Genomic DNA, 20320 nt, shown 5'->3' on the forward strand with positions numbered 1-20320 from the left:
AGATCGAAATTTATAATTTTTCAAATATACAAAAATTAAAATGTTTTCTTTAATTACAGAACGACTAAAAATGATTTTAGATATAATAAGAAAATTTGTAGTAGACTTTAACTTATAAATATTACCATATTGGTGTAATGAACATATCCTATTAATAATATCTTTTCGTTATTTTAAGATGTTCAAACTATTTTTTATAAATAATACAAAATCTAGTTGCAGATCCATACAATTGAAAATGAATAATAAATAATAAATTTTGGTTTTAAAAAATAAAACATAGGTAAAAATATAAAGCCTTGTGACTTGGTCAACAAGTAATAAAACCCTAGACCTAAAAGAGACCAAAAAAATACCTATTTAATGGGGGCTCTGGTGCAAGAAAACAAGGCCCCTTGAATGCGACACTAGCACAGATACATGTGTATTAGATCGTAGTATACAATGACAGCCCGCCGTTAAAGGGAGCACAAAACCGGAATTTTCGGTAGACGGACAATGTATTTCTAGTCTAACAAGTCATTCTTCTTTGTTGGGGTCGGATGAAGCAGTCAGCGATATGAAGCTTCTGTTTTCCAACTTTTTGGATGCTGCTGCAGCCGGCATTCTTGGAGGGTTGTTAGTTGGGGTGGGGGGCATCTGACCTTGCTCGGATAACTTTCCGATAAGGTCCGTAACGGTGGGAATAAACCTAGTGGATAATGAAATAAGACCCGGGAGCTGCAAACACAGAGAGAAGAGGTTCTAAATTAGTCATTTAATCACAATGGAAACTGTAAATGCAGTCCAACAAAGACTTTTCCATTCCAATACTCCAATGCATCACTTATACTATAACATTTACGAGCTGTGAAATCGAGACCAATGGAATCTTTAATCTGACAACCGTGTTTTAACTGAAGCAAATCCTTCTCAGCAACAGGCTTTTGAAATTCTAGTTTACCTGCTTTTGAAGTAAACTGTTTCGGCGCATCGTGCCATTGGAGTCGTTGGCTTACCAAATGATTTTAGCATGCTCATAAATAAATAGGTGACAAAATGATATTAGTTCAGAACTCACAACACCATAACGGAATTGACCCGAAACGTCAAGCTGCAACCATAGAGCCTTCACAACCAAGTAACCCACAAAGATAACAGCCAGATAGAAAGGATTTCTACAATGAAGGATATTGACGAATAAGCACAAGCAAGCAGAAGAGGATAATGATATCAACAGATAGAGAACAAAATTAGTTCAAAGCTATGAGTGTAAAACGCACCTCAGAACAGTCATAAATTCATTAAATCCCAAGACCAGCAAGGCAACAATTGCCCATGGAGGTGGCAACCAGTTGTTGCTACGTTTGTTGGCTTCCTGAAAGTAGAAGAAAACTAGCCAGGCATCAATAAACTCGGGTGACAGAAAACAGCTGCAATGGGAAGGGTGGGAACGAAATCTTCAACATAATTAGAATTTTAAAATTCATGCCTGAGCAGAAATGGCCTGAGTGACAGTGTACTCCGTCTCAGTTGTGAATTGCCGCCACAAAGCCTTGCACTGGACAGGTGTGATCAATGTCCTTGCCGGAGGGACCTGAACCAGTTTCAATTAACACATTGAGAGAAAAATCAAATTATGACGATACAGCATTAGTGAGAAAGACAAAATGTAAATGCCCTACCGTAGCTTTAGCGTTATACATTTAGTAGGTGAATGCTAAAAATTTGGTTTTTATGGTATATGTATCAATGTGGGTTTTCATATTCAACCAATGTCAGGCAAATACGTATCAATGAATAGTATGCAATGATCGAACAGTTTGTACAGTTAAACTATATCTCATGAAGATCATCGGCAAGAACAAGACTTCACCTTCTCCCAAGTGCTCGTGGCAAGTGGATCAACCATTGTGGTCGCAGCACTCCTGTTGGTATCCAACAAGGCAGAAAATAGTATTTTCTCAATATTGTCAACACCATCTTCCAAACGGATTGCAGCCATAACAGCGAGCAGTTTCAAGCACTGGTAATAGATAACAAGTATGTTTAGCATAGAGCAGAATGTAGCATAATTCTGAAAATCCAACAACTGATACTACATAAACATACTTCAGTACGAGCTGTTCTAGTTATGGCCCGAATATCTTCGTTCCCAGTCCAAATCCGAGGCATTGAATCAGAATCATGACTGAACAATGTTGTAAACCTGCACTCTTTTTTTTTCAGTCAATTCTGTAATGTACAATGTCTAGCAAACCAACTACTTTGACTCAAACATTGAAATGTGTTAGTTACCTATCCTTCATACGGATCACTACCCTTCCAGCTTCTTCTTTAGCTTTTGTTTCAACCACTCCTCTGGCATAATCCTGTAGACTCGTTAGCATCTTGCCTTTAGCATGTTCATCCAAGTCAAAACCAGAGAGAGCCTTTGACATTCCACTGACAACGGATTCAGTTTCACACCGAAGAAGGTTCCTTATCGAGAGCCAGGTCTCGTTATTAGCTCCATCAAAAAGTGATTCAATGGGTCCTGCTAATGCATCATTCAGCTTTGCCTGCAAAAGAACCATAATTATCTCAATGATTCCAAGTAGTGATTTAACCAATCAAAAAAATGTGCTGTTGGATGTCACCGTGACTAATTATTCAAACGTTGTGGAATTTTACAACTATGAACCACAGAAATCATCCAAAGTAATTTGTTAATTATCCTTCATAATATATGATAATAAAAAAAGCACCCAAGAGCAATAATCATTGTGTTCAAAATAATTAAACTAGAAAACTGTGGGCCTTCCTTGTTCAGACCTATATAAATAACCCAACTGCTTAACATGACACCTTAGTTAATCGAGCTTCAATTATTTCCAAGGAATTCATATTGTATGCAACACTGTGAATTTTGAAATTTTCAAAAATTTGAAACATAATGAAGTTTAGAATAAGTTTGGCTAATATGGCATCTTAACTAGGTTGGCTAAAATTAATTTTAAAGTAAATTTTCAACAACTTGCAAGACCTTGAAAACGAAGGTCATCACACCACAGTATCAACATCAGTTCACCTTGCCTCTTTCAAAAACAAATTAGGTTACACTATCCACAATCTTTGTATTATTGCTTTATCGGTTAGGATTACTAAACAGAAGGTGATTCGGAAATATAAAATTGTTGATAATCATGAGGAAATATCACTTAAATAAATGGTCAAAAGGGGCAGACAGATAAGTTTATGTACCTGATAAGCTGAAGTAAGCTCTGAAAGTTTAGCAGCTTGGGCAGAAGCCACATGTGCCTCAATATCGCGATGTAGCTTATCCCTAAATTTAGAGGAATCCCAATTTGCTAGTTCAACAACGGCATCTGAAAACAACGTTAAACTCCATATTGAACTAGTGTTCTATAACTTTCTTTATAATGCCAGCTTATAGTAAACGAAAATGATTAATAAAGGTCAACCATACCTTCATATCCTTCATCAAACCAAGCCATGTAAGATTCAGTGCAGTTACGAGCAGCCACGGCAAACTTCTCTCCTCCATTCAAGGCCTTCTCAAATGCTTCCTTAAATTTTTCAAGAGTTCCAGACCTTAAATGTCCTAGTACGGTTTGGTGGGCTGGTTGGGCAAGCTAAACCAGAAGAAGAAAATTTAAATAGCAACAAAATTTTGAAAATAAAAGAATTGAATGGCATTACTTGGAACAGTTTTTCTTCAAGGTATTTTCTCTTTGATGATCTGACACCGTCATCAAAAAACGTGGCTTCTGAATCATATCTGAAGTCAGAATAAAATGAGCAAATAAATCAATGTCCCTGATATGGTTGTAAAACCACAGATAATAACTACAAAAAAGTCGAGAATCTTAAATTTTATCATCGGGAATCTTATTTGGCCAAGTTATGCCTTAATTTTCATCCACCAATTTACTGATGCAATATGTCATTATCACCATCATGACTTACAAGTCAACAGATTGCCAATCAGCTATCACGACATTCCTACTTATCCTATAGTGACAGAGTTCTGTACAGTCACTATGGCAGGATAAATCCCTTAAAAGTAAGCGCAGCTCTTCAAAATGCTTATTATATAGATTCAAACTTATTTGTAACTTGACACAGAAAATTTTCTTGAGATCTCATTGAATTAATCTTACTCTGATAGAGAAGCGTAGAGAAATGAATTCAGCTTCTTCCCGAAGCCAGCAACTGGACCAGTCTTTACATCTTCTTCTAACTTACGCCAGCTCTGTTATATGAAGTAATAAGTTGGTTTCAGTTTCTAGAAAAAAAAAAGTCAGATCACATACATATGGATCTGGGAGTGTCTACATGCATACATTTAGGATTCACAAACAAATCTGAATGTCCATGTACCTCACTTTCAATGAAAGCAGTGTACTTTTCATGGGCAATTTCTTCGCAACGTACTGTAGCCACCATGACCTACATGCAAATGAAATATGGATAACCTACAAGATTTATAAAGTTACAGTCAAATAATATTCAAAAGTTTACCTTATGGGCTGGAAGGTCAAGGTCCTTATTCTCCTTAATGACTTGCCAGATCTGCTGTGCACTAAAAGAGAACCCTGAAGCAGGTACCACTCCCCTCCTATCTCCAGCAAGCCCCCCCGGTGCAATAGAGTGGAAGAATCGTTGTCTCAAATTAGAAACCTTCAATAGTAATAATAGAATCAGACAAACTGCCCGTTTGCATGCCAATTAGTCAAAAGTTTCAGCACCATCATCCAACATACAGAAAAAATATAAACCGTTAGTAGAGATCTTTTATTTTAGCAATCTCAAGAGAAAAAGTAAACTGCACCTAATAACCAGGACAAGTGAGACAAAAAGAAATGCAACAACATAAACGGAGAAAGAAGAAGAAGAGATTATCAAACAATCAATGAGTCGATGTCCAATAGTGTGAAAGTCTCATTTGCATGCTATGCTGAATGTCCTTACGGGTGATTTAACCACAGACTGTGTACCTGCTCCTTAAATAACCCTTCCTTTTCTTCATAACTATTAAGTGCCACAACCTCAACCTGACCAGTATCGAAAATAGTATTAATCATCAGAAGCAATACCCATCTTTAAAGATATAAGGGGACATTAAACGTTTAAAGTATGCTGCATGAAATAACGACCCAATGTATCATACATTGAAAAATTCTCTTAATGGGGTTTCCTTATGTGCTTCAGGCTTAGGAACCGAATCCCATAACTGCAGTTCAAGAAACACTGGTCAGAAGATAGAATAACAGAATATACTGAGGAAAACAAGGAAGCATGGGCACCATATACGTACCTTCTGAATATCTTCTCTCAGAACAGGTTCTAAATTTTCTAGTGGTGTCTGCAAACAAGGAATGTTTAAGTAACTAATAAAGTCGCTTGAAATTATAAAATCCTTATTGAGATATAATAACAAAATAACTCTCCAAACACAAAATACTCCATAATAGAAGAAAGGCACCCACCCTCGTTTTATCACGAATGACAAACATCAATGTTGTTTTGCGGGGACTAAACAATCTCATCATGACCTACAACCAAATTAAAAGAAAAAATGAACCTCTTGAAATTCAGGGCACTGATTATAAAGGCAACAAAGTCAATACCTGGAATACAGTCTTAAGAAGAGGCTTGTTTGCAGCTTGCTCACGTCCAATATCATGACACCACCTAAATGAAAGTTGCTCAAGTATATTACTCGACACTTGCACATACTACTGATGGCAAAGAACTTAAATGAATCGAGCACCATGTAGGTGTCAAACCTTACATGTTTATGAGTACTATATCAGAAACTGCCAGTGCAAAAAGTGCACTTTGCTTTTCAAATGCTGTGTCATCCTGGAGTATGGCAAAACAATAAATAATATGTTTAAAAAAACTCTGCATTCCTCCCCATTTTTCGTAAAACAAAGGAAAATCAAATAAAACTCAAAAAACAAAAGTAGATACAGAAAATACACTTCTTCATCTTTTATAATCTGAATTCATCTATTGATTTGGTTCAGCTTGATCCATCACTCTAGCTTTCATGTTATTAGAGTGGTGAGACCTCTTTCAAGACATTAAAAAATCGTTAAGGGTTCTTTTAACTAAAAAACCCCAGAGCAATTATGTGATCGTGATCAGTTCTTCAATTTCACGTACAATCTACTAATCCATGTCCCTGAAAATATGCTATTGAATAAATATCCCCTTTTGTCGAACTTTTATGACAGAAATAGTGGTAAATCCATAAATATTTTTTAGGGAAGATACACATATATCAATAATACAAATTTCTATACGGGTGGACATAAATAAGATTTTAGGATAGACACAATCAATAAAAATAAGTAAATAACATATGAAAATTTGGATTTCAGGGTGGGCACTAATACTAATGTGAACTCTCCACTAGACAGAAAAAAAAATGTAACATTCAGAATTAAAAGCTTAACAAAAATTAAATAATGACTGAACGACTTTATTGATTTTACTCTGCAGTGAAACAAAAAAATTCATTCAATGCTATAACTATTCCTACAACTGACATATTATTAGCATATCCAACCCATTGAAAATTTCTCAGAATTAATTGGAGGAAGGATGCACTTGATAAAATTTCCATCAAAGCAAGGGAAAAAGATATCTAAGCTAATAAGGAGGGCAAACAAACAGAGTGAACAAATATTTATCAGTGAATAAAACGGTGTAGTTTCAAATTTTGGACGCTATAGTTAATAATAGGATGCAAGTTAGTAACGGTACCTCCCCACGTTCCCTTCCATCAGTACCCTCCAAATCCAATACTAGAGTGCAAGGCTCTATACCAGAGCATTTTGCCATCCAAATACCTTTCGTGGTTTGAGACCTAAAAGCAAGCACATCCCATTAGTTGTTTGAGCCAAGTGAAACAAATGCAATGTCTTGTTATTACAATAAATAAATAAATTACCTTCCTTTAAATGCATCCATTTCTCTGAAATTGGTGTAAAACAAATTATTTAACAGAGTGCTTTTACCTGTAAAGATCATGGAAAACAAAGTGAAACTTTAAATGCCATAAGCAGTAAAGCAGAACTTACATGGCTACCAAAACTTGATAAAAACACCAAAAGGTTAAAATCTCTCGTGGTGTGTGCTGTGTGTAATATAGAATCAAAATATTTATGCAACAAAGATGGATATAAAACACTGAAGTGACTGAACTTCCAACTAATGATACGCTAATTTGTGTTCCACGATCCTAATTCAAAATACAACCGACAAATGAAGCAGCTTAGTATGAATGGACACCTTGGGAACAACGAAAATCATAAGTACAAAGCAGGAAATCATGAAGATATAGCATACCGCTGCTCTGTGGTCCCATAATAGAAACCACGGCATATGACAGTCCGCATTCGGAAAGTCTTACTTCCTTGATAAACTGTTCGAGTCCGGTAACATTGAATGAGCCATCTCCATCAATAAGTTGAGTGGAACAACATTCTGCATCCGTCGCTGAGAAACAAAATGTTCATAGCATGTGTAATTCAATAGATTAAAAGCTTCCACAACAAACACCGATTCCTTGTTAATTTAAAAGCTAATTTAAATAGAAAATTCATATTCATATTCCCATTTTCTTTCTTTTTTTTTACTTTCCATTTCCTTAGCTTTCTCAGCATCCAAACATGCAATGAACATTAAACCCATCTCCAATAGCTCTTCAAAAACAGTAAAATTCAAATTCAGATCCAATTTCCGTTCTTCATATGAAACAAAATTGATCCTCCCCCTCCTTAAATCCGCGTTACATGCTTTAACGCTCTCCTCCTCATCACATTACATAAATTAAAAAAATAAACCGCCAAAATTGATTAACCAACGAAATCAAGAAACTCAAACATCAAAATCAAAAAGGAAAGAAATCATGGGACAATGAGAAAACATTACCCATTGAACCCTGTTTGAAATCTATAGCTCAAAATCTGAGGCGAATCATTTCAATCAAAGACACATAGGGAGAAATATGAATCGAACTTAAAGGAGCAATTCGAAGTTCCTCATCATCTTCCATTTTTATTTCTTCGTCCGTTAAAAGTGGGGTTGACAGTTGACTGCTCCCGCCTCCTGTAATTAACCATTAAACTTGATTTGGATACTAATAATTGTACTTTTTTTGCCTTGTGCTTGTGATTTTCCTCCGGTTTTGAATAGAGACCAATCATGTTATCTACGGTGTAAATGAGTGAATTGAGCTAAAATCTTATAAAGGTTAATTACATCAACCTCTTCAAATTATCATCAACTTTGTAAATTAATTATTTAATGGCTTTGTATTTTAGACATTAAATGTAAGTTCGCATGCAGTATAAAAAGAAAAGAATAGAACGATCTATCTAAAAAATAAAATATTTATCTACAACTTTTTGTCCAAATCAAAGAAGGTGAACCATCAGATCCCTTATTTTTGAACGTTGAGATACTTATGATTCACTCTATCATTCCACTAGTTTCAGTGTTAAGATGATTTCTGATCCATCTGTTGATCGTCTTACTTGCACAGCATAAGATACCCTGCTTGATCTTCAGTTGTATCAAGATATTATTCATAAAACGCAAAATCAAAAGAATAATTGTTTTTAAATCGTTAAGGGTCTCACCTGATCATATTGATCTTCCAAAACCTCTTGAGAGATTCTCAATGTTGTAGCGATATAAGAGCTAAGCGGCACAACCTTCTGTATAAATCGAAAAATGTAAATCATTTAACGTTCGCAACTTTATCAAAATTTTGTTAATATAAACAATGTTTTAAATTAACTTTGTTTTAGATTCATCTTGTCATTGTATAATGTTCTATCGATTAGGGAGAGACAAATGTTATACTCGTATTAAATAAGTAATAAATAATATATGTAAAATATTTCTTAACTATTAACAACGTATAGTCATATACACAACTTGCAGACTCAGTTATTTGAAATGTAAAAATTTTAGGAGAAATAAAACTATCTTTAATCATTGATGTCACTTGATAGGTTCATATTAATGTAAATTATAGTAACCGTACATGTATATATTTTATAACTTCTTTTACGATTAATATTTGAAAAATTATTTTATTAAATTTCAGGTTTTGTTAAAATTTGAATAATTAATTAGAAATGTATAATATTTCTTTCGTGTAAAATCTTTCACTGTGTTTATAAAGATGATTTTTTCCCATATGATAGAGGTATTTGATTGTTTCAAAAAACTTATTTATGTGTATGAAAAGTTCAATTATATTTGAATCATTGAACGATGTCATGGTAAAAGGAAATATTATTTTCTTTAATGGTATCAGATTCGAGCAGTTATGTTTGTATAATGTGTATGTTATCAATGGTTAAGAAAATTATAAACAGATAATATTTTGTAATAAGATTATTTAAAAAAATCAATTATATTAATAAATTTACAGTTAAATTATTAAAACATCAATCATATAAAAAAATAGAATAAATGTTAAAATTACTTCATTTATAGTACTTGGATTAAACTTTAGGCACTAAACTTTAAGAGTATAATTGTTTTATCATTATAGTTTTTAATAATTTCATTTTTGGCACTACACTTTTCTGAAAGCAGTCAATCAATGTTCATCATTGATCGTCTTTCGTGGCATGATCGATACCAAAACGTTCATATTACACACATATAGTCCTTAAACTATGATCCTCATTTTAAATTGTTCCTAGACTTGTGAACACTCTAATTTCATCCTTAAATTATGACTCTTGTTCTAAATTGATCCCAAATTTTTGAACATTCCACATCCATCCCTGATATATGACCCTCATTCTATATTGGTCCCCTAATTTTTTAATGTTCCAATTTATCCCCAAATTTTTTAATGATTTTGGGATATGTTATTGGAATGTTAAAAAGTTCATGACCAATTTAAAATGGGGGTCATAATCTGCATACACACATAAAAACAATCCTTAAACTATGATCTTCATTTTAAATTGGTTCCTAAACTTTTGAACACTCTTAAATTATGACTCACATTCTATATTGATCCCAAATTTTTGAACATTTCAAGTCCATCCTCGATATATAACCCTCATTCTATTATTTTCCCCTAACTTTTAAATGTTTCAGTTTTATCCCTTAACTTTTGAATGATTTTGGTGTACGTTATTGGAATGTTTCAAAGTTTAGGGTCCAATATAGAATGAGTTTCATAATTTGGTGATGAATTTGGAACATTCAAACGTTTAGGAATAAATTTAGAATGAGAATCATAGTTTGAGGATGATATTGAAATATTCAAAATATAAAAACCAATTTAAAATGAAGTTATAATTTAAGGATGTGTGATATAAATCAGCTCAAAATATATTCATTATAATTGCATTACCAAAGTCAATATAAATACCAAAATGTAATAAAATCATAAAGTTTATTCAAACAAAATAAGAAACCATTAAGTAGACTCAATAATAGAAGGAGTGTTATTTTCTCTAAGGTTTCGGATTCAAGCAACTGCATCTGTAGTGAGCGTGTGCGTTATCAATGATTGATAAAGATTCTGAACGAAAATTACCTTGTAATTATTTTTCAAATTTTATTTTTATTTAGGATACACATTTAGAATCTCAACTATCTCATTTGTTCTATTTTTATCATCCAATTATTTTTTTCAAAATCATAACTAATGTTTATTTTTGGTTACATGTCGTTAAAAAATTAACGATAACGCTGACGTGTCACTATAAGGTAATGCCACATTATCATTGAAAAATATCACGTCAACAGTTATGTTAATTTTTAATAGTGGATAATCAAAACGAAACCAAAATGTAATGTTAGATATGATTTTGAAAAAAACAATTAAGTGACTAAAAAAGAATAAAAGAGATAGTTAAGATACTAAAAGTGTCGTTTACCATCTTATTTTTCAAGCATGGCTTGGTCCCATCAACTGCAGACATCAATTACCATGGTGTTCTTAAGACCGATCTAAAATCTAGTGCCTAGTTGTAAAGTATAACTGTTTTTTCTCCCCCACTGTCCTTAATTATTACCTTTTTCTCGGTCTTAAAATCCTCATTTTTCTCCCTTTTTCTCTCGGTCATCCTTTAGACCCGGTCCATCACCTGTTTGCTGCAAAATCTCCCCTTTTCCCATTTATTATAATCTCTTCTTTAGTGTTTTAATTCAATAATTATTAAGTAAAATCTAAAGGGAAAAAAACCATATGACCACAATGAAGAAGAATATGTTACCACCTGGTTTGGTTAACAATCTTCAAGAAGTTCTCAGCAAAAAAGGAGGAAACAACAACAATGCTGGAAAACCAAAGGACGAATACACTGAGACATCTACTTCTTCAGCTGTTCTCGATGAAAACGACAGCTCCAAGCCTGTCGTTTTGGTCACCAATGGTGAAGGGGTTGATTCCCTTGGCCTTGTTTATCTCGTTCAAGCTTTGGTCGGTTTAGGACCTTACAATGTCAATGTCTGCGCCCCTCATTCGTGGGTCTTTCTTACTTTTTCCTTGAAAATTTTCTCGAATTTTCTCACCCCTTGTTTGTTTTTCCCGGAAATTTTCTGCATTTGCTTTTCTGGGTTGTCTCCGATTTTTGATATTTTATTCTTGTTTTTCATTGGACATGCATTTTTTTTCGTTTACATTTGCTTATTAGTTTGCTGTGATTTATTAGTTCCTTGCCCCTTGTTTGTTTTCTCGGAAAATTTTCTGCATTTGCTAAAGTTTTCTCACTGGCCATGCATTTTTTTTCATTCATCATAATAAGTATGGTTTCAGATTTTTCAATTTCTAATTATATCAGCTCTTGCATTTGATAATCTGCTGTTATTTAGTATTAGTTTCTAAGTGGATTGCTTTAGGGACAAATCGCTTTCGGTCATTCCGTCACTGTTCGAGAAACAATCACCGTTGCTCGGGCCGACATTGATGGTGCCATAGCTTATGAAGTATCAGGTCTGATCAATTTTAAGCATCTGAGTTTTTCTTGAATAGGAATATGAATCCTTGGTATTGTGATAAGCCAAGTACATTGTGTTAGAACCACCGTGTATATGATGAAATTCGGCTTTAACATAGAATTTTCCGACTGTTATTCGTTACCGCTTTGCTCGGAAACAAATTATTCAAAGCTTGTTAAAATTGACATTGGTTTGTTACTTGGTGTTATCTTTGATGGCAATCAGCTTCAACGACGATTTTCCACTTTCGAGTTTCGAGGACTCCTTATATGATGAAAATTGGCTTTAACATGAACTTTCCAACTGTGTTACCCTGTGATATTAATTGGCTTCCATGATGGTTATCCGCTTTCAGGGACTCCGGTAGATTGTGTCTCCTTAGCGTTATCTGGGGCGCTGTTCTCATGGCCAAAGCCTCTGCTGGTTAGGCTTTCATGCCATTACCGATGGATTATAATTCAGTTATGTTTTGAAGAACTTAACGACTTTGATGTATTTTCCAGGTAATCAGCGGAATTAGCCGAGGATCAAGCTGTGGTCATCAAATGTAAGTCTTTGAAAATGCCTGCACGATAATGTGTTATCGATTGTTTGGTGCTTGGATGCTAAGTAATTTATAATGTGTAATAATGCCAGGTACCACTCGGGTGTGGTCGCTGGAGCTAGAGAAGCGTTGATTAGTGGTGTACCATCTCTATCATTATCACTGAATTGGTGACTTACGATCCCGTTTTTGTGGATTTTGTATCGACTGTTTCCTTCTCACTTTTTTCGTGATTGAATGTTCATTTGAATGTTGGATATGACTGCAGGAAGAGGGAAGAAAGCCAAGAGAACGATTTTAAGGATGCGGTTGCCGTTTCTTTACCTTTAATAAAGGCAGCCATCAGAGATATCGAAAAGGGTGTTTTCCCTAAAAGTTGCTTCCTAAATATAGAAATTCCCACTTCTCCTTCGGCAAACAAGGTTCGGATTCTATGATTTTCGGAACAATGGTCTGATTTATAATAATATCCATCATGTTTAAAATGTTTACTGTAGTGGTTTTGTACTTCTGTGTTTAAATTGTCGTAATAATCTAACATGAATGTCCGGGAATCGTTGCTTCCTTGACAAGAAATCGTTTTTATTATACAAGGATCATTTCTTTATCTTCTTTAAGATAATTGACATTCTTCGAGAACCTCGTTGTTGTATTCAGTCGTTGCTTCATATATTTCTTTCTTTTTCGTAATCGGTTTTATCTGGTCTTATCGTTTATATATCTTGCTTATTCATGTGTGGCAGGGCTTTAAATTGACCAAGCAAAGTATGTGGAGATCCACGCTGTGTTGGCAAGCTGTTTCGGCTAATCGGCAACCTTCGGCTGCACATTTCATGTCTAATCAACAAAGCCTCGGGCTCCAACTTGCTCAGCTTGGTCGTGATGCATCTGCTGCCGTAAGTTTTTCCCTTATTAAAAGGAATTGCATCATTTCTTTATATTAATCTCGTAAATTGGATGGTCATTATTGTTGTAACTATTCACTCCTGATAATGTATGTATTTTTCGTTAGGGTGCTGCTCGCCGCGGGACAGCACAAAGTAAGAACGAGGAGGTAGAGTCTGTTGGGGCTGCCAAATCCGACACGAGAGTGAAAAAGTACTTTCGACTGGAGGTATGCAAATTCCAACAAGAAAATCTAAAACTCTGTGCTTGTAGCTGTAAAGCTGAGAACGACAAAGCTTTTTATATTTCTCAGACTCAAGTAATTATGTTCAACATTTCTAGAATCTGAATTTGTCTACTTCAGAAATATCTTGAAAACGGATAGCCGGTTTTCTCGTAAGGGTTGTGTATCCTCTCTTGCTCGTTCGTTGATCTTTTTCTGTATTTACGTATTTTTGCAGTTTGTAGATAAAGAAACGGAAGATACGGATGAAGACTTGGATTTCAAGGCACTCAACAACGGATTTGTAAGTTAAAACCTTACTGTAATTTCCCCGAAAAACCGGTGCTACGTGAACTTGACCTTGTGTAAATACAATATGGATAGATTGCGGTAACTCCACTGTCGGTTTCTTTGCAACTCGAGCCGGACATCGAAACATCTGCATCGAGCTGGATCTCCGGCGTGGTTAGTGGTGGTGGCGAGCAATAGAGACCCCGGGACGGACATGGAATCCGGAAATCATAGCCATTTGTACACAAAGTGCCTGAAAGCCAAGCAATTTGTGCTTCTTCGTTTAACATTTTATATATAAAAATCATCAAGTTGGGGTGTTTTCTTTTGTTATTAGCTTTTGATGCAAGGAAATAGCCTGGTCTGAAATTATGTGACCTTGTGCTTCCCTTAAATTATTACTATTATTATTTGAATGAATATTCAATATTTATAATTAGTATTAGTGGTGGATCCAGAGTAGATATAAATACTAATTTTCTAATATTCGTTATTTAAATTTATATTTCTTATGTAAGTAACAGGTTTTAATATTTAAATATAATATCTAAAATATTCTATTTTTTCGGGTAATGAAATCGATATGGGACGGGCATTGATCAGCTTAGATTAGAATTTTTGCTCATCCGAATTTAATCCGATTTAAAAAAGTTTTAATATTTAACTCAATTTAGATTTAAAAAAGTTTTATCCGATTAAAATCTGATCTATTTTATAATGTAAAGTTTAGACCTAATTGAAAAAAAGTTGGAGAAAATAGATATTTTTGTAATTATCTCTAAATACGAACTCAACCCGACCCGGTTGTATCCTTAAAAATCTAATCAAAACTAAATTAAAAAAACAACACTGAATTTATAGGATCGGATCGCATAAAACTTATCAAATTCAAATCGAATATTCATCCCTAAAGTCAAATATTCAAATACGTATCTATTATTTATTTTATAATATAAATCTGATTATTAAATTTATAGATTATTTATTTGATGAAACATTTTATTTAATTCATATAATATGAGAATTTAACATATACGATAAATAGATTCAAAATTTACTATTATTATATAAAACAACGTTCAAATATTGTAAAAAAGATAAATAATTTTTTTGTATTATTAGATATATAATTTCTTAATTATACATGTTTAATTATAATTAAAAAATTGGTACAAATTTTAATTATAATTAATTTAAATTTATAATTTTAATTTCATTTAGTTATAATATATGTCAACAATTTATAGAAAAACTAAAATATATATTCGACTGGGAATAATGGATGGTTTTAAATTAAAGCCCAAATCAACTTTATTGGGCCTTAACTGGTTGACCCATTAACTAACTTTACCTTCTTCCTTTTCATTCATTCTCTAGAGCAACTAGGGTTTTAGCACAAAAACCAATTCTTCAACTGAGAAAAAGAGAGCAAAAAATGGCGACGAAATCCCTAATTAGAAACGGGGCCTTGTTGATGAATCGAGTGTTCGCGAATCAATTCATGAACCCGAACCCGGTTACAAATCATCGGGTAGTGAATCAAGGCTTGCAAATCACTCCCCAGCTGTTCCCATCTCTCTCAAAGCCGAAACCCTCTCTCCATTTGACTCAAAACGACGCCGATTCTATCTCTCAAGTCTCTTCTATGGGGTTTCTTTATCCCACTGGCCTCCCTTCTCTCCGCTTCTTCTTGCCCGACGGTACTCTTTTCTCTATATATTTGATTGCTTTTGAAATGAAGTGGGAATTTATTTGTAATTATTTTAGTAAGTTAATGTGTTTTAGCTTATTTCATTTAACTCGAATGTTGGTCGGTTTTAGTTTATATCGTGGAAACTCATTTGTTTTCATATGGTACATCTTCATCAAGGTTTGCTTGAAATTTGCTTTGATTAAAGTCTGAATCTTTGATGCTGCTCAATTCGTTATACATTTTGATTGCATTATTGTGTTTGTTTGCTTGCATTACAGTATGCCTTTCTTATTGATGTTCAGGAGATTCATCAAGTGAGCCAATGCTCTGTTTCCCCAAGAGAACATATCAGCCTAGTACCATCAAGCGCAAAAGGAATCATGGTTTTTTCGCTCGGTAATGTTTTCTCCTCTTAACCCGAATCATTAACTTCTGGCATGTTGAGTCACTGTATCGATACAGTAGTTGATGAGTTGGAAAAACTGAATCATGGACATTTTGTTCAAGAACATCTTCTCTTAACTAGAATCATTAAACTTTTGACATGTTTGAAATTCATAGCACCTGTATAGTAGTTGACGCTTTCGTTTGAACTATAGTTTGATTTGTAAAATCTGAATCTTGGATATTTAGCTCAGAAGGTTTCTTTCTCTTATTGTGGATCATTAATTTTTTTACATGTCCTAGAGTAGATGATGCTTTAGTTTGAACTATAGTTTGATTTGTAAAACCTGAATCTTGGATATTTAGCTCCAAACGATTCCTTTTTCTGCAAATCACTAATTTTTGGCTAGTCGAAATTCACAGTATCAGTATAGTAGTTAATGATTTGGTTTGATCTTCAATAACCCTTCTTCAAAAAGGTTCCCTCTTCTACATGATGAAAAGCCGCTCTTTTGGTTTTGTTTTCTCATTCTGGTGTTTAGACTTGTATAATTACTATTTCGTACATGTACAGCAAGGCAACAAAGGGTGGCAGAAGAGTCATCGCTCGAAGAATAGCAAAGGGTCGTTCAAGAATTACTGCTTAAAATCTGGATCTTCTGCGATGTTTTCATCAGAATTAAAATCTAGAAGCTACCTGAAATTGGGTACAACTATGCAATTTCACCTTTGCTTAATTCCATTGACTCTGCCTTTTCTTTGTTCAGATAGATGTATGCCAATTTTTAGATTGTCTTTTTGGTACACAAACTTTTGCAAGTTGTTAGTAAGTTCTGAAAATGCTTGTCATTTTGTTATTTATAATGTAGCTGCATTTCGATTGATCTGTGTCTGGCTACTTAGAACAATTCAAAGTTTGAGTTTGATTCCGGTTTCAAGATTCTGTTAGGAGGAATAAAGAGAGATTCTTTTCCATTATGTTTTTTTTGTACAGCACATTTTTCTTTGAGTATTCATGTCTGGTATCACTTTCGACATGAGTACGAGTTGAATGGGCATCTAAAAGTGTTTACACCATACCTTTCCCACTTTTGAGGATAAAATGGTGAGGTTCAATGGATCCACCTATTGATGATAAAATTGTGAGGCCGAATCAAGTTCATGCAACTACCCTTGAAAAAAAATGACATTTAAGAAGTCCGGGATTGTTTTCAGCATCAGCAGGTCTGCTACTGCTGGAAACGTAGTCGTTGGCTAACAACATCGAACGCAGTCAGACCAATGGCTAGTGATGGAACAACCTGCAATAGGGTTAAGATTATTTCTTGCAGATCATGTCAAAGAACTTAACAAAGGGTAATGGATATAGTGAAATCACCTTTATATAGTTAATGCATAAACCTGCATACAATTGTCTCCATCCTTGACTATGAATAATGGATTTAAAAGCTTCAATGCTGTTTTTGTACCTCACACCATTCTGGTTCCGAATGTCAACCTGTAATATAAACAACTTTGAATTTGAAGCTCGAAGATGAATCTAGTTTAAACATGTAAGTCCGGTTTATCATGGAAACTATCGATGTTTAGTGGAAGTTTGTACTCTATTTTAAGTTGAGGTTTCATGAAAGCAAAGAGATGGGTCCGAGGATGCAGTCTGCTCTGATGCTTCCAGAAAAGGTTCTCGTAGTCCGGTTTATCATCGACACTATCGGTGTTTGATAACATGGAGTAGGTTTGGTTTGCCTGGGGATTCATGTTTGGCTTACATATGAATCAAAATTATACATGCCCCAAGTCGATCTGGTCCGAAAAATGAGTCTATAATATGTTTGGCTTGGGAAGATAATCCAATCATTGGACAAGTCTGTAACAATAAAAATCGGGCACGGAATTTACCGACATTTGTCTCCTAACAACATCCAATGGATATATTATAGTTTGTCCAACCAGGCCAGCCAATGCTCCACACGAAAGATTCAATGCCATAGGGCTTTGATCTTCTTTGGGAACCCATTTTTTGAGCTCCTTATTAGAATAAAACTTCAGAACATTGTAAGGAAGAATTCCTGCTAGTGTTGGACCTGATGTTTTAAAAAAACAAGTGAGTATTCACTCAAATTCTCAATGTGATGTTTGTTCAACTTTTCTTATCTGTGAGAAGGGAAGCCTAGCATACCTACACCTCGATTGAACCCGGACATTCCACCTTGATTATAGATCGTCTTGAAGATGTCTCTTATCCTTCGATGTGCAGGAAGACCCGAATGGATACATCTATGACTATCACCGAGACTTTGATATCGGTTCACCACCTTGAAAACAGATAACAGGAGAATCAGCTGCACCGATCAAGAGGCATACAACTGGCCGTGTCAAAAAAAGGGTTTTTGCACGAAGAGTTTGCGGTACCTGATATGCATACTTGGTTCAAGCCAAATCCAAGGGATAAGTGCACAAAAATGCTGTTGCACTAGCTGCAGAGCCAGCTAAAATGTCCAGCAATGGGCCTTTACCAACACAAGGCCATTTGTATAGCAGGAAACCTCGGTATTGTTCGTATGTCATGTAATGGAATATCGAATGCGGTAACATCCGAATGATGCAAACACCATTTGCTCTGCGAAGAAACGATTTAGTATGTATCTATGTGTGTGTGCATGCATGTCGTTTCTAACTCGAGATTGTTCATGTCATGTAGTGATATATCGAATGGGGTAACATCCGACTGATACAAACACCATTTGCTCTGCAACTATATGGGCATATATCATGTATGCATGCATGTATGTATGTACTACGTTTCGAGCAAGAAATACTTGAATTTCATTAGTGAACTTATTTGTATAGCCCCTTAAAACCTTCATTCTTCATTACCTTCTTCAATGATCCATACACCCCAACTGAATGAAACCCTTCTGCCCTTGTCTATCAGTTCAATCAATAGAAATAATTATAAAACTTTATAAATTTGCAATGAAAACATAATCAACCACAGACATAATGAATCAAACGATAAAGATTAATCTATATTATCCAGACACTTTGATTTCCCTCAATTATTCGTGTACCAGTAACATTTAAGAATCAATTATTCCATGAAAACAATAAACCGATAAATCATTTAATTTATAGATGGATGGATAAACCTTAACATAAATAAATATACGAGTGAGTCGAAACATGGATTACACGAACACCAGTACTCACTCTAAGCCTGAATAATATAGACAAAAATCAATTACAACAAGACACCTATATATCATTCAATCTTGATAGATGGATAAACCTTGACATAAATATGGGTAAATCAAAACATATTAAAACCGAACACCAATACTTTTTCCGAATCTGAGTAACATAGATAAGAATCTATTACACCCTAACAATTATATATCATTCAATCTAGATAGATGTACAAACTAATGACATAAACATCGATATGGTGAATCAAAACATGGATAAACGTGAATAGTAGCATTCATTCGGAATCAACGTAAAATAGATAAAAATCAGTTACATCATAAAGTCTATAATTCGATCTAGATGAATGGGTAAAGCTTGGAATAAACACGGATACGAGGTGTGTAAACACACACACGTAAGAAGTAATAACAATGAGAGTCCTTTGAAATAACGACGATCCATCTAAAACCAGATAAAATAAGCAAGAAATCATACCTGCAAAAGAATCTTGATTCGCTCCAATGGTGCTACTGTGGTTTTAGAGACGGTTGTGGAAGCACCGGCAGCGATCAATTCCATGAAATAAAAGGGATAAGAATGAACAATTTGGACGTGCTCATCTTCATAAGAACCAACCAATTTCATAGCTTTCACTGCCCATTCCAACCCCACCCCAAAAAAAGTTAGAATAATATTTAATGAACCAGTTACAGACCGGTCAATTTGGTAAGCTTTGTCTTATTTAATATGTTAAGACAATGGCAACCAGACCGGTTCTTGAGCATACGTGTTCGACTCTCATCGATTTGATTCTGGTTTAAATTTCGGTTATTAGTCTGATTGTTTCATATTTCTATTTAAATCAAATGTGTAGGTCATTTCTATAATTATTTTAGTTTAGTTCTATATATATTTTGATTATTAGTTTGATTGTATTTTATAATAATTAATTTTGATTATAGTTTATTAATATATATGTAAATAGGTTTGTATAATCAAAATCAAGTAAAGTGAACAGTGACTAGAGTAAATGATTAAAAACTCTCAATTAACACTTTCCTTCTCCCCTAAGTTGTGGGGTCAATACCTAAGAACAAAATTCTTTAAAAAAACAAGATTCTAGCAATTTGATCCATATTTT

The 20320-nt window shown here is 34.3% G+C and overlaps 3 protein-coding genes and 1 pseudogene across 4 annotated transcripts; 2 read left to right on the forward strand and 2 right to left on the reverse strand.

The window, feature by feature from the left end:
• Positions 1-280: 280 nt before the first annotated feature.
• On the reverse strand, positions 281-11099 carry LOC120146872 (protein ROOT HAIR DEFECTIVE 3-like). The gene is made up of 25 exons (XM_039160352.1): positions 11049-11099; positions 8637-8714; positions 7632-7803; positions 7342-7491; positions 6944-7010; positions 6757-6859; positions 5777-5847; positions 5613-5676; positions 5472-5537; positions 5300-5347; positions 5153-5215; positions 4980-5036; positions 4504-4662; positions 4363-4431; positions 4143-4234; positions 3682-3760; positions 3449-3614; positions 3223-3347; positions 2278-2540; positions 2092-2188; positions 1856-2005; positions 1472-1576; positions 1263-1357; positions 1061-1157; positions 281-720 (listed from the first exon to the last, which is right to left on the reverse strand). The coding sequence occupies exons 1-25, from the start codon at positions 11097-11099 to the stop codon at positions 520-522; spliced, it is 2688 nt and encodes an 895-aa protein (XP_039016283.1). The 3' UTR covers positions 281-519.
• Positions 11100-11221: 122 nt separating this feature from the next.
• Positions 11222-14361, forward strand: LOC120146924 (5'-nucleotidase SurE-like). Its single transcript, XM_039160406.1, is given in 11 exon segments — positions 11222-11499; positions 11875-11888; positions 11891-11968; positions 12329-12396; positions 12477-12520; positions 12610-12687; positions 12786-12939; positions 13261-13413; positions 13530-13631; positions 13864-13929; positions 14010-14361. Coding segments are annotated over 11 exon segments (1140 nt in total). The 3' UTR covers positions 14115-14361.
• Positions 14362-15300: 939 nt separating this feature from the next.
• On the forward strand, positions 15301-16961 carry LOC120146927. Of its 2 annotated transcripts, XR_005518258.1 has the most exons (4): positions 15301-15616; positions 15912-16005; positions 16568-16700; positions 16863-16961. XR_005518258.1 is itself a non-coding variant. In XM_039160407.1 (3 exons), the coding sequence occupies exons 1-3, from the start codon at positions 15352-15354 to the stop codon at positions 16638-16640; spliced, it is 432 nt and encodes a 143-aa protein (XP_039016338.1). In that variant the 5' UTR covers positions 15302-15351; the 3' UTR covers positions 16641-16877. The 2 variants fall into 2 exon arrangements, 1 of the variants encoding a protein (XP_039016338.1); XM_039160407.1 differs by having other exon boundaries at positions 15302-15616; positions 16568-16877.
• Positions 16962-17000: 39 nt separating this feature from the next.
• LOC120146925 lies at positions 17001-19831 on the reverse strand (annotated as a pseudogene).
• Positions 19832-20320: the final 489 nt, after the last annotated feature.

The sequence above is a fragment of the Hibiscus syriacus genome, unplaced genomic scaffold (genome assembly GCF_006381635.1).
Source record: "Hibiscus syriacus cultivar Baekdansim isolate YM2019G1 unplaced genomic scaffold, ASM638163v2 tig00110931_pilon, whole genome shotgun sequence".
Taxonomy (NCBI): Eukaryota; Viridiplantae; Streptophyta; class Magnoliopsida; order Malvales; family Malvaceae; genus Hibiscus; species Hibiscus syriacus.

What these genes read in the sequence shown, in the direction of transcription:
- LOC120146872 (XM_039160352.1), bottom strand. Translation starts at nt 11,099, where the DNA reads ATGACCGAGAGAAAAAGGGAGAAAAATGAGGATTTTAAGACCGAGAAA. An exon ending in CTCTACGCTTCTCTATCAGA is followed by an intron (nt 3,761 to 4,142) that starts GTAAGATTAATT and finishes TTCTGACTTCAG; the next exon opens with ATATGATTCAGAAGCCACGT. An exon ending in GTCAATTCCGTTATGGTGTT is followed by an intron (nt 721 to 1,060) that starts GTGAGTTCTGAA and finishes CTGTGTTTGCAG; the next exon opens with CTCCCGGGTCTTATTTCATT.
- LOC120146927 (XM_039160407.1), top strand. Translation starts at nt 15,352, where the DNA reads ATGGCGACGAAATCCCTAATTAGAAACGGGGCCTTGTTGATGAATCGA. An exon ending in CCGCTTCTTCTTGCCCGACG is followed by an intron (nt 15,617 to 15,911) that starts GTACTCTTTTCT and finishes ATTGATGTTCAG; the next exon opens with GAGATTCATCAAGTGAGCCA. An exon ending in AATCATGGTTTTTTCGCTCG is followed by an intron (nt 16,006 to 16,567) that starts GTAATGTTTTCT and finishes GTACATGTACAG; the next exon opens with CAAGGCAACAAAGGGTGGCA.